We start from the raw sequence: 11,756 nt of genomic DNA, 5'->3' as shown, positions 1-11,756 counted from the left end.
AGTTCTTTACCATAGTCCTGTTCCAAAATTGTGTAAAGTGATGGGGGTCTCTGTACTGTGGACATCTGTCCCTTAGGAGCTGGATTGAGACCACCAACTCATTCCCCATAAGACACTGAACAGCCAAAAAATCTTACAGCGTTATAAGTGAAACCGCGTTATATTGAACTTGCTTTGATCCACCGGAGTGCGCAGCCCCGCCCCCTCACCCCCAGAGCGCTGCTTTACCGCGTTATATCCAAATTCGTGTTATATCGGGTCACATTATATCGAGGTAGCGGCATATAAACCCAAAACCTAAGAATTGGGTTGGAACACATTAATTTGCAGCTTTTAATTGCTGGATTTGACACATGCAGCATGTATTTTCTGTAATTCCTTTGGAAGAAATTATACACTTTGCTGGGCTTTTAGATTCAAGGCAATTGTACTTCTTTAAATGACTGTGGCACAGTCTTATTTGGTTCAAGTTTTTTTCTGTTCTTTCCATCTAGTACAAGTATGCAGACCCCTGCAAAACCGCCTTTGATATATTACTTATAATATGTACTATAAAACGAAGGTAAAGGTCAATAGTGTCCAACATACAGTAAAAAGAACAGGAGTACTTGTGGCACCTTAGAGACTAACAAATTTATTAGAGCATAAGCTTTCGTGGGCTACAGCCCACAGTAAATTATAATTCAGAATGAACCAGAAATAAGTCAGTCTTATTATGAACTAAGGCCTTACTCCTACAAGCCATTCATATTTGCAAGTACCTGCACCAGTATGGAGCTGTATTAAAATCATTGGCTACAATGGGAGTTGCTGACTGCTTAGTTTTTTTTGAATAACTATCGAGGTACCTAAATATGGATTTTGGAGCCGAGCTTTAGATACCTGTTTCTGATGAACTTGGCCTCCCCCTTTATTAAGTTTGCAAAACACCCACCAACCAAAAAAAAAATCCCCAATTGGACCGAAAGCCTGGTCTGACACCATTAATTTGGATTCCTGTTCCTGGGGGAAGAAAAACAGAAAGCTGTGGAGGAACACGTATATTCTTGACGGCAGTTTTCATAGTAAACAGGGACTCTTGTTAAGGATTTTGCCACAGACTATATTAGGTAATGGAGGTGCATCACCTCATCAGACCAGAGGAAAGGGGAGATTGTCACTTGGCATTGTTAAATGTTGCTGAGCTGAATATATTCACGACACAGTGCTTGGCTGGTTCCTAAGAGGCTAAGTGGTATCCGAGGGTGTTAAAGGTGACTATTTGGGGGAAGTGCTGACGAGATCTCAGATTGGTTGGCTATGCCTCCCCTATCAGCTTTCTAAACTGGCTGTTGTTGGGTTCTCTCACTTTCATAGCCAGAAACCAAGGGAATCTCCTCTCAGTTTTCATCCACTTCAGAGTCTCATAACAGTTTTTAAAAGGAATTCCCAATGCTTGTGTAATACCACACCTCTGCATGGATCATCCACAGCCAGAATTGAACCTGGAACCTCAGGATGTTAAAGCATGAGTTTCTACAGCCTGAGCTATGGGATCCCAGTCTGTTAACTGAGACAGTAGCAGGTTCATCAACCTCTGTATATGGCTACGCCACCACTAGAAGGGACAGAGCACCATACTGTATGAGTGTAGGTTACAGGAGCATATGAGTCACAGGTGGAAAAGCAATTCAAGCCATTCCCATCCACAGAGTAACCATTTTTGGCTTAATGGCTTCAAGAGTATAACAAACAATGTAGTTATTAGTGCCTGAAATCTTCTTATTTCAACTATCTTACACTACATTTTGATGAGTTACATTCATGGTGTATCTTTCTTCTTCAAAAAACAAACGTATTACAATTTTAAGCAATTTTTGAAAAAAAGCACTGTTCAGTAATACCGGTCCATTTCACTTTAATAGCCTCTCATGCTCGTTATTAGTATTGTATAGAGGGGTTATTGTATCACCGAATGTGGCAAATAAAGATCAATTTATATAAATTCTTTCTTTAAAAAAGAAAACTATCAGGTGGGGCATGGAGGGCGGGGGGAGGGACACCAAACTGCAATACAAGTAATTGCACTTTCTGAGGAACTGTCTACATAGCATGGCAAAGCACGCCAGAAGGGTGTGATTTGTAAAGATCAACTAACCTGTTGCACTCTAACTGCCCCATGTAAACCCCACCGGTGTGCTCTGTTTGAAACAGGAATGTATTAACACGAACTGGGTATCTTTTGGGAGGGGGGTCTACATAGGGCAGCTAGGGTGTAACATGTTAGCGAGCTTTACAAATCAAACCTGTCTAGTGCGCTTTGCTGGAGCCATGTAGACAAGCCCCGAGACATAACATGTAAAAGAAATGACGTATAATCAAGAAAAGGTACTTGCACCATCATGAGATTAAAAACAAGGCCATTATCACAGAAGAATTTAGCTTCATTGTTCTCTTCACAGCTTTCTGTTTTAGCAAGAGAAAGAAAAATTACATCTGCTAAACCAAAAGGCTATGCTAAGTGAGGACTATACCCAAATTATAACAGCGCCATGTGACAAAGAGGCAATGCATCAGTATACACAGTGTAAACATGGGTGATTCTGGTTTATTAATAACATCTAGCCTTTTATCAGTTTAAATAATACTTTTAAATAGAGTTAACGTTGCTTTTAGTGACCAATTTGATAAAAAGGACTGGATGATTTTGTTTGACTCATTCGGCACAGCCAGCCGTTTCAGCACTGCACGCAGTTAGCATCAGGTCCCAGCCTTTTCATGTGATGACTGTGGGGCCGGTGCGGCCAGTTCTTTCATGGAGCTGTGAAAGCTTCAGTGCAATACCAATGAGAGGAGCCAACATGACCTGCCGAAAGGAGAAAGACACATCAAAACCACTGACCAAAGGCATGTTACCACTTGAGCCTTTAGCGCTCATTCTCTTCTAACGGATTGTTGGGCGTTAGATCTGAGTCCCTAAAACACAGTTCTGAACCCCCATTCACAACGGATTGGAGTACGATTATTTCATCGTTGTTAAACGTAGCTGCTATACAACCAAGACGAACGGTGAATTCTGCCCCAGATAGGAAGACAGATGTAGTAATTCTATGGAACTTTACAAAGTGAACTAACAAATATTGCTGCTTTGGTGACTTCTATACTTCTCAGGCTACGTCTACACTACCCGCCTGAATCAGCGGGTAGAAATCGATCTCTCGGGGATCGAATTATCGCGTCTCGTCGGGATGCGACATTCGATCCCCGAATCGACGCTTGTACTCCACCAGGGGAGGCAGGAGTAAGCGCTGTCGACGGGGGAGCCGCGGAGGTCGATTTGCTGCCGTCCTCACAGCTATTCGCGTAGCTGAATTTGCGCATCTTAAATCGACACCCTCCTCCCCCCCCCCCCCCCCGTAGTGAGGACGTAGCCTCAGTTCTATGCTGTTCTGAAATCATGATTTTCCCATATTCCACAAATGGCAAACGATACTCACTCAACCACAGTAACCTGTCCCCAATATAACCACATTATTTCTTTTTTTCTGGCTTAACAGGTTGCCTAAAAGAGTTCAGAGACATTTATGGGAGATGTTAAGAAGGCGCACAAGAGAGATTACCACCATTTTTTTAATGGAACCTTGGAGAAGGTACATTAAATCTAGTGCAGAACATGACAACAGATTCTGTTATCTCAGGGCTGCATAGTCTTCCACGCCCCATGGATTTTGGGGGATTTGTTTTAAAACATGTAATTCCTAAATGTTTTTCTGATCCTTGGGGATTCAATTCTCCAATCAAAAGTATCGTTCAGCTTTGAAGCAGTGTCTTCCCCAGCTTGTAACCAAATACTCAACCATGCTGCATACCACATAGATAGGTAGACAAAATAAAATGTAATTGTGGAGGAAACTGTGATGAATTCTGAATAATAAACTATATATGGAGATATACTGTGACAAAGTTCCTCCTCTATCTTGGTGGGTCCTGTGCTTATTGGCAGATTTTCTTGCCTCAGAGATTCACCATGTGGGGGAACAGCCCAGAGACCTTCCCCTCTGTGAGAACCCACAGTCCAGGTCAATTAGGAGGTTTGGGGGGAACCTGGACCCGCCCTCTACTCCGGGTTCCAGCCCAGGGCCCTGTGGACTGCAGTTGTCTATAGTGCCTCCTGTAACAGCTGCAACTCCCTGGGCTACTTCCCCATGGCCTCCTCCAAACACCTTCCTTATTCTCACCACAGGACCTTCCTCCTGGCATCTGATAACGCTTGTGCTCCTCAGTCCTCCAGCAGCACACCCTCTCACTCCCAGCTCCTCACACTCGCACCACAAACTGAAGTGAGCTCCTTTTTAAAACCCAGGTGTCCTAATTAGCCTGCCTGCCTTAACTGGTTCTAGCAGGTTTCTGATTACTCTAGTGCAGCCCCTGCTCTGGTCACTCAGGGAACAGAAAACTACTCATCCAGTGACCAGTATATTTGCCCTCTACCAGACTCCTGTACCCCACTGGTCTGGGTCTGTCACATAACCTCACATAACCTATCTCATAGAACTTGAAGGGACCTTGAAAGGTCATCAAGGCTAGTCCCCTGCCTTCACTAGCAGGACCAAGTACTGTCCCTGACAGTTCTTTGGTTTTTTTGTGTACCCCAGATCCCCAAATGGCCCCCTCAAGGACTGAACTCACAACCCTAGGTTTAGCAGGCCAATGCTCAAACCACTGAGCTATCCCTCCCCCTACTTGCTCCATATGGAGTAGAGAGATTTAAGGAACTGTAACACCTGGTTTTGAAATAATTGTCACCTCATAGTCAGAGGGGATGGAACAATTTGCATAGTGGGGGAGCTGAGAACCATTGAACCAAACTGTAAACCCTGTATATGATGGAAACCACTTCGAGCCGGGGGTGCGGCAGCACCCCCAGCACCTCTACTTCCAGCACCTACGCTCATAGTGGCTCTCTCAGTCATGCCCTCCTCAAAGAAGGGAGCTTTTAAGAAAAGGCAGAACAGAGTGGTACCAATAGTCTGGATACGACAGTTACCTGTGAATCTTCATATATTTTTGGAGCATCTTTCTCATAGCTATCAATGTATAGTCGCACGGTCGCTCCAGCACTGCCAGTACCGCTTAGTCTGAAGATGATGCGAGAACCATCAGTGAAGATGAGCCTTAAACCCTAGCAAGTGCAAATGAGAACAACAAAATTAATACACACTCGTTTATATGCCTCTTCAAATACCTGATGTACCTTCCAGCAAACCTGTCATGTCATTTCACCTGTCATTCTTCATCAGAGGGCAATAGAAGTTGCAAATAGCACCCTGTTTGTTCCTCTTACTCCTGGCTGACTATGTGTCCCTCCTGAGCCACTCTTGAGCATTTCCTAGATTATGACAGTTTTTGAATCCAAAGTATCATGAAGACCCTAGTCCTATTACTAGCTTGGGAGCAAGAGACCAACTCTGATTCTCTGCATACCAGCCTGTCATGCTACCACTGCACATCCGTGCAAACTCTATTTAAAGAAAATAATTCAAACGTTTGACATGCAAAGTAACAATTCTTGGTGCTTTTGTCCATTATTCCTTTCCAGTTAATATGCCCCTCTCCCCAGTATGCTGCAAACCAGACCCATCTACAGGACAATTTTATTTAAATAACTTGCATAGTACCAGGTAACTCATCTTGTATATATTAAATAGCTCCTTGACTTTCAAATGCTGGAATTCAGTCCTTAGCTACCGCTGCTCTCTGACAGTGGCTGCAGTGCTGCCTGAGTTCTGCAAGATGGCAACAAAGCCTTGCAACAGAGTAACAGGATCAGGATATAAAACAAACTTATTTGCCTTTTGGAATCACTAACCTAGAACTAAAGATTATGGGCCTGAGCCATGCATCACCTGGTTTGTGCCACTCTTTCTGTGCAAAGCAGCCCTAAACCCAGCAAATCCAACTCCTGAAGGATCTCCCCTGCACAGAAAAATCCTTAGGTAGTGCAAAGTCATCATCATAGCTCTTACACCATCTTTCATCGAGCTGGCGGAATGGGGAGAGGCCAGAACAGGCCACCCCTGCACCATGGTGATCCCTGGCTGCCCTAACAGTGTGTTGGGACCACTGTCAGCTGGGTCAGGTTAGAACAGCCTTCAGGGCCTCTCCTCCTTCAGTCCCTCCTTGGCAGCACCAACCAGAGGCAAGGATCTGGCCTATAGTTATAAAATGCACGTAATTGGGGGGGGGAAATGGTTTTTAACAGTGGGATAAAGCTTTTGGCACAAAGCTAAGGATAACCTTGTTGAAATTTTAACTGAAAAATATCTAGTCAGAACCACACATTCTTCAAAAACAGCACTGCAAGTTATTGACAAAGTAGTTTCCAGTTTCACCTGGTTTCTGGAGATGCTTCCATCCACAGGATCGCTGTATTCAAAGTTATCGGCTTTCTCAACAGTGTAAACTTTATCACCAGCTGACAGCTGCTTTCCCACAAAAGAACGGTCAAACATCACAGTTTCTAGATCCTTCATCATTTTGTTAGCTCCATCTGAGTCCACCTCCTCATAGTCATATCTAGAACCCGCCACGGTAGAATGAAAAGTTAGGGAGGCTTTATATTGGTGACAAACAATGTTTTGGGAGCCACCACTTTAAAAATATCTTGTTTGATTTAAAAGTTGGGTTTAGTCCCTTATAAATGGGCTCTTCAGTTCCAGGCACCCAAGAGTCTTACAGTTGGTTAAGCAAATCCCACAAACAGTAACAAAGGAATACGTTGGAGTGTGTGAATTTAGCAGTTATAGAAGTAAGACAGAACAGCACTGGCTTGCGGTGTATCGTTTATTGGTATTTCAGTACTGCCAGAGGCCCGCACACTAAGAACAAGATGTGCTAGGAGCTGCACACCCCGTACAGCTCTATCACTGAAGAGCTTACAAATTAATTTGCCATATGTGCTCTCAATGCAGATGCTAGTCTAATAGAAGATAAAAATCCTGCATAAAGATCAATACCCAAAAGAAGGTGTTGAAACAACATACAGGCTTCAATTTAAACTGGGCAGAAAGCAGAGTTAAGACTAACAGTCCAGCATTTTAAATTTACCCAGAGATGCTTTAATATTCATGGCATGTAAACCTGAACTGCTGAGACATCAGCAATGCCCTAGAAATAACAAAGCTGAGTTAAGGACGGAGAAGCCATCCTAGTTGTGGAGATCAAGGTTCTCCCAGTGTAAGTGACACACTTCACATGGCTTTGGAGAAGCTTTCAGTATTTAGCAGTCAGGGCACTTGCCCCTTTTTAGCATTCTCTCCCTTCTGTCCCAGGGCTGGGGATTGAGCACGTTCTGCTCTCTGCGAAGGGTCATGCTTCATCATGGTGAGCCATCACCTGGCTCATCCCTCACCTCGTGAAGAAGTTCCGCCCATATTTCTGCCAGTGATCTTTCAGGATGTCCTCCACGCTCTGTTTGCGGACAGCTATTATAGATAGCCACGCCAGGACAGCCCACAGCCCGTCCTTTTCACGGATATGATCAGAGCCTGCAACGTGCAAAAGCAGAAACAAACTGAACAATTTCCTTCACTTGAGAGTTCGCGTTAAAGCTCTCGTCCATCAAGCTGCCAACCACACAGACTTAAACCCACACATATGATGAATTTTAAGAACTACATCCTCTGGATTATAATATTTACAGAGCTCATCCGTTTTTAACTATTGTTTTAATACATGAAGACAAAAAACCCCACACATTTTGGGAAAGTTCTTCTACGGCATGTGTTATACAGGAGGTCAGCCTAGATGATCACATTGGTCCCTCTGGCTTTGGAATCTATGAACTAAACACTTAGGGACAGATTTTTAAAAAAGGTATTTAGGTGCCTAGTGGGATTTTCAAAAGTACCTAGTGCACCTAAATACCTAAAAAAATCCCACGAAGTGCCTGAATACCTTTAAAACTCTGGCCGGTAGCTTCTTAAGCTGGCTGGTTTACCATTGTGGGGTTATACTGAATTGTACTGCTGCACTTTAGTTACACTGGGGTATTATTCTGATGATATTTTACAGTTACAACAAGAGAGCCTAGAGCATATAGACAGGCACCCTTTTCCAAATAAAAGTCCTATATAATGTATCCACTCATCCCTGGAATCAAGTGCTCAAGTAAGAAGTCTGAAATTCTGTCATTTTGCATGACGCAGAATTTTTTAGGTTGTGTTTCGATTCTGATTGATTTCAGAAGGTGCAAGTTTGTTTCCATTTTATTGGACTACATGATTGCCATATGTCATATCCCCTCAGCAGTTATATGTGACCCACATGCTCCGTCAAGCTCCATACTACCCTAGTAACTTACAATAAAGAGGATTTCATTCCTCTTTAATTCTTTGAAGTGAATTATGTGCTAGATTGGCAACCCTGGACACGCATCCTCTTTTTATCCACAAAGTAGATACAACACAGGCAGTGTTAGTGCAACACATGCGATCCTGCCTTCTGCATCAACTCTGCCAGCATGTCGATCTGTAGGGAGGAGAGGCTCCATGGCCATGGAGTCATAAAATCATAAACCTTTCACTCTCTCGCCTGCTCTCAAAGGGTGCCAGTTCTAGTGTGGCGCGCACTTTCCTGGGTTGGATGGAAACCACCAAGCAATTTCACATGGGGCATCTGATGGCAACGATTTTAGGACACTATTCATCCGGGACCACCTGAAAATCGCTGATCTGGAGACCATCCCACAACCTACCAGCAACTCCCTAGGCCATCCAGCGCTTTTCCTTTCTAGGTACAGTCATTTACTTCAATTCTGGTGCTCTCTCATACATTACCCACACTAGGGAATTTGCATATGTACTCAGGGCAATGACTCAAACACTTTTACTTATGATAATCGCCAAGATTTCTTTGCTCCATTTATAGAGAGGCCCTGATTTTTCCAAAACTGTCATCCTCCCTCTCATCCAGAGGAATAGCACTTGCCCTCTAAAAACATTATCATCAGTAAAGACCGGCCCAGGACTGCAGCAAACATCCTTCAACCAGAGGCTCGTCCATGAAGTCACGGCCAGACAGCTGTGATGCGTTCACATCAGAGGCTGATGGCACTTCAGTCAAGCAGCTGCCACAATAAGTCCCAACCATGTGCTGCTTAACATTAAGCACATGATTAAGTCCATCCTTATTCAGCGAAATCTCTAAGCACATGGTTAAGTGCTTTGCTGAATCAGGGCCAGAGAGAGCAAGAGATCTTTTACGTGAACCAGATGCTGATCTCCTGCATAGCAATGAAGACCCTGAAGACCAGCACTGCTAGAGCAAGGAGGAGGACTCAGATGTTATGTGATGGATGCAGAAGAACCTATGTAGTTCGCCCTGAAACTTCTCTTGGAATACCACACACTTTGCAGCACGTTATCTTATGCAAAGGGAGTTCTATGCATTTTAATTTCCCTATGCAAACTGCAGTATTAAGTCACATGCCCACCCCCAAAAGATTTACTAAGATATTCATTTTGTATCTCAATTCACCTTGCTTCGACAGTTCAAAGGCAAGTGTTAATTTAACCTTTATAAATCAAACCTTGTTTTTAGAACAGGAAAACCAGGGTCCTATTAAGCTCAGAGATTTAATAGCAACCTGAAACCTCCCCTAATAAAACCGCATTCACCAAACCATATTTCTTCCCAGAAATGAAAACATTTAGAAGGTTTTCCTGGCCACCAAGAGTTGAAAAAATACATTTAGCATTGCATTTAATCCCCACAGACCCAATGACCGGCTAGTGAAGGGGCCCTTAAACTTCCTGAATAGACCTTCCTGAAAGGAAAACTAGCTTTTCCCTGACTCAGCTTACCAGGGAACTTTTACAGTTGTGTATATTTTCATCAGTAATTTTTGTAAACAAATTTTGTTTTTATGATTTAGGAAACATTAACTCCTATACATGGAAGATAAATCCCACTGCTCCAGAAAGAGTTAAACTGTGTTTAAATGCGAGGAATATCATCATCATTAATGAGATTAGGAACAAAAACTTACCAGTACCAAAACTTTCCTCTCCACACAGAGACAGTTTGTTTGCATCCATTAAGTTTCCAAAGAACTTCCAGCCAGTTGGAGTTTCAAACAAAGCGATCTTTGTAGCTTTGGCCACCCTTCAAAGGCAAGAAAGGTAAGTTATATCACAGCTGGATTGTTAGCACACCCTTGTGAAATGCTGCAACAGTAACGTTAGTTGTTATTAAGCATCTCATTTAACATAACAGTGAAGGCAAGTCAGTCCGATTTTTTTAAAATAACCCTTTGTATATTCGTCCCTTGCTTTATTCTTGTGTTACCTTGGGGGGAGGGAGGGAGGGGACTGATCGGTAAGTGCAGAAGAAGAAAAAAAAAAAAAAAATACCTAGCTCCTGTGTAGAATTTTTCATCAGCGGATCTCAAAACACTTTACAAAGGAGGTCAGTATCATTATCTCCATTTTACAGATGGGGAAACTGAGGCACTTGCCACTAAGAGGCCTTGCCACTCAGCAGTCCAGCGCTGCCTCCCCTAATGAATAGGTTTCAGCTGATCATATGAGTGCAAACTGCTGAGCCTCTCTTCTCTGATGGCATAGGTGCTGGAACTAGGAGTGCTGGGGGTGCTGCTGCCCCCTGCCTTGAAGTGGTTTCCATTATATACAAAGTTTACAGTTTGGTTCAATGGCTCTCAGCACCCCCACTACACAAATTGTTCCAGCACCCCATCTGGTGGTTAGTGTCCTCAGTCCCTATTGGCCTCAATGGGTGTTGATGGCACTTAGCATCTCTCAGGACCAGGGTCTAAGCTGAAGAAAACCCAACCGCAAGTTCTCAATAGCTTTTGAAAGAGTATCTTATGAAAACGGCTTTTAAACATTATTCCCACTAAAGATATTGTTTCAGGCATGTTTTAATATGGTCACAGCTGGGGGAGAGCACAATTCACCCACCACGAAAGGTTTAAAACTGACAGGAACAATTGTCAACCCCCATACCCTGAGTCCTACCTATCAATTGCCCCACTGGTAGGCATGCTTCGCGCGAAGCCACGAACGCCGGTGTGCTGAAAGTAAGGAATACTGAAAATATTGGCAGCGATGACAGCAACGGAGTCTGAAGGGTTAACGAAAAACCCGTGCTTCCCTAGAATCATGTTCCGATCCTAACGAAGATGACAAAGGAGGACAATTCAGTTCTAGCTACGACTGTGCGCACAAAGGTATCAGAGTAAACATTCTTTTTCAGGCACGCCATATAAAAACCATACAGCAGCACAGAGTTACTTTCTACTGGATTAAAGTTAGCGTGGCATTTTGAATCATTTAAGCAGCACTGTATCATTAATATCTTGTTTTTTCATAAACTTCAAAGCTTGTTAAGTATAATCTGAACTTTGTAACCAACTACTGTCATAATGACAAACTACAGCAAGCGATTTTTGTTCATACATAACTATAGAATGGGAGGGAAATCCCTCATCTCCTATCAATTGTACTGTGTGAGCATCTGACTGGGCATCAGTGCAGCGCTGCTGTAACCCATTTGGTCCTATTCTGCTCCCACTGAAATCACAGGCAAAAATCCCAATCACCCACAGGAGCATCATTATTAAATGTCTAGTCTTGGCATCTTTGCATAACATGTGGATGAGCTACCATTTGCCAAGTATCACTCGACTGCAACAACCTATTCAGCTTTGACATCCATGGGAATTCTATCTGCTTACGCCCAGGATAAATCCAGTGCAG

The 11,756-nt window shown here is 43.3% G+C and overlaps 1 protein-coding gene across 2 annotated transcripts in view; it reads right to left on the bottom strand.

The window, feature by feature from the left end:
* Positions 1-2,543: 2,543 nt before the first annotated feature.
* PGM1 (phosphoglucomutase 1) overlaps positions 2,544-11,756 on the bottom strand; it is a 33,808-nt gene continuing 24,595 nt past the window's right edge. For both annotated transcript variants that reach the window (XM_065408984.1, XM_065408983.1), the window contains exons 6-11: positions 11,016-11,170; positions 10,028-10,143; positions 7,391-7,526; positions 6,372-6,555; positions 5,027-5,161; positions 2,544-2,845 (exon numbers count right to left, since the gene is read on the bottom strand). In XM_065408984.1, the coding sequence (XP_065265056.1) occupies positions 2,756-2,845; positions 5,027-5,161; positions 6,372-6,555; positions 7,391-7,526; positions 10,028-10,143; positions 11,016-11,170 (816 nt within the window). In that variant the 3' untranslated portion in view covers positions 2,544-2,755. The remainder of the gene's footprint in view (positions 2,846-5,026; positions 5,162-6,371; positions 6,556-7,390; positions 7,527-10,027; positions 10,144-11,015; positions 11,171-11,756) is intronic.

The sequence above is a fragment of the Emys orbicularis genome, chromosome 8 (assembly GCF_028017835.1).
Source record: "Emys orbicularis isolate rEmyOrb1 chromosome 8, rEmyOrb1.hap1, whole genome shotgun sequence".
Lineage (NCBI taxonomy): Eukaryota > Metazoa > Chordata > Testudines > Emydidae > Emys > Emys orbicularis.
This window is presented reverse-complemented; position numbering and strand designations above follow the sequence as displayed.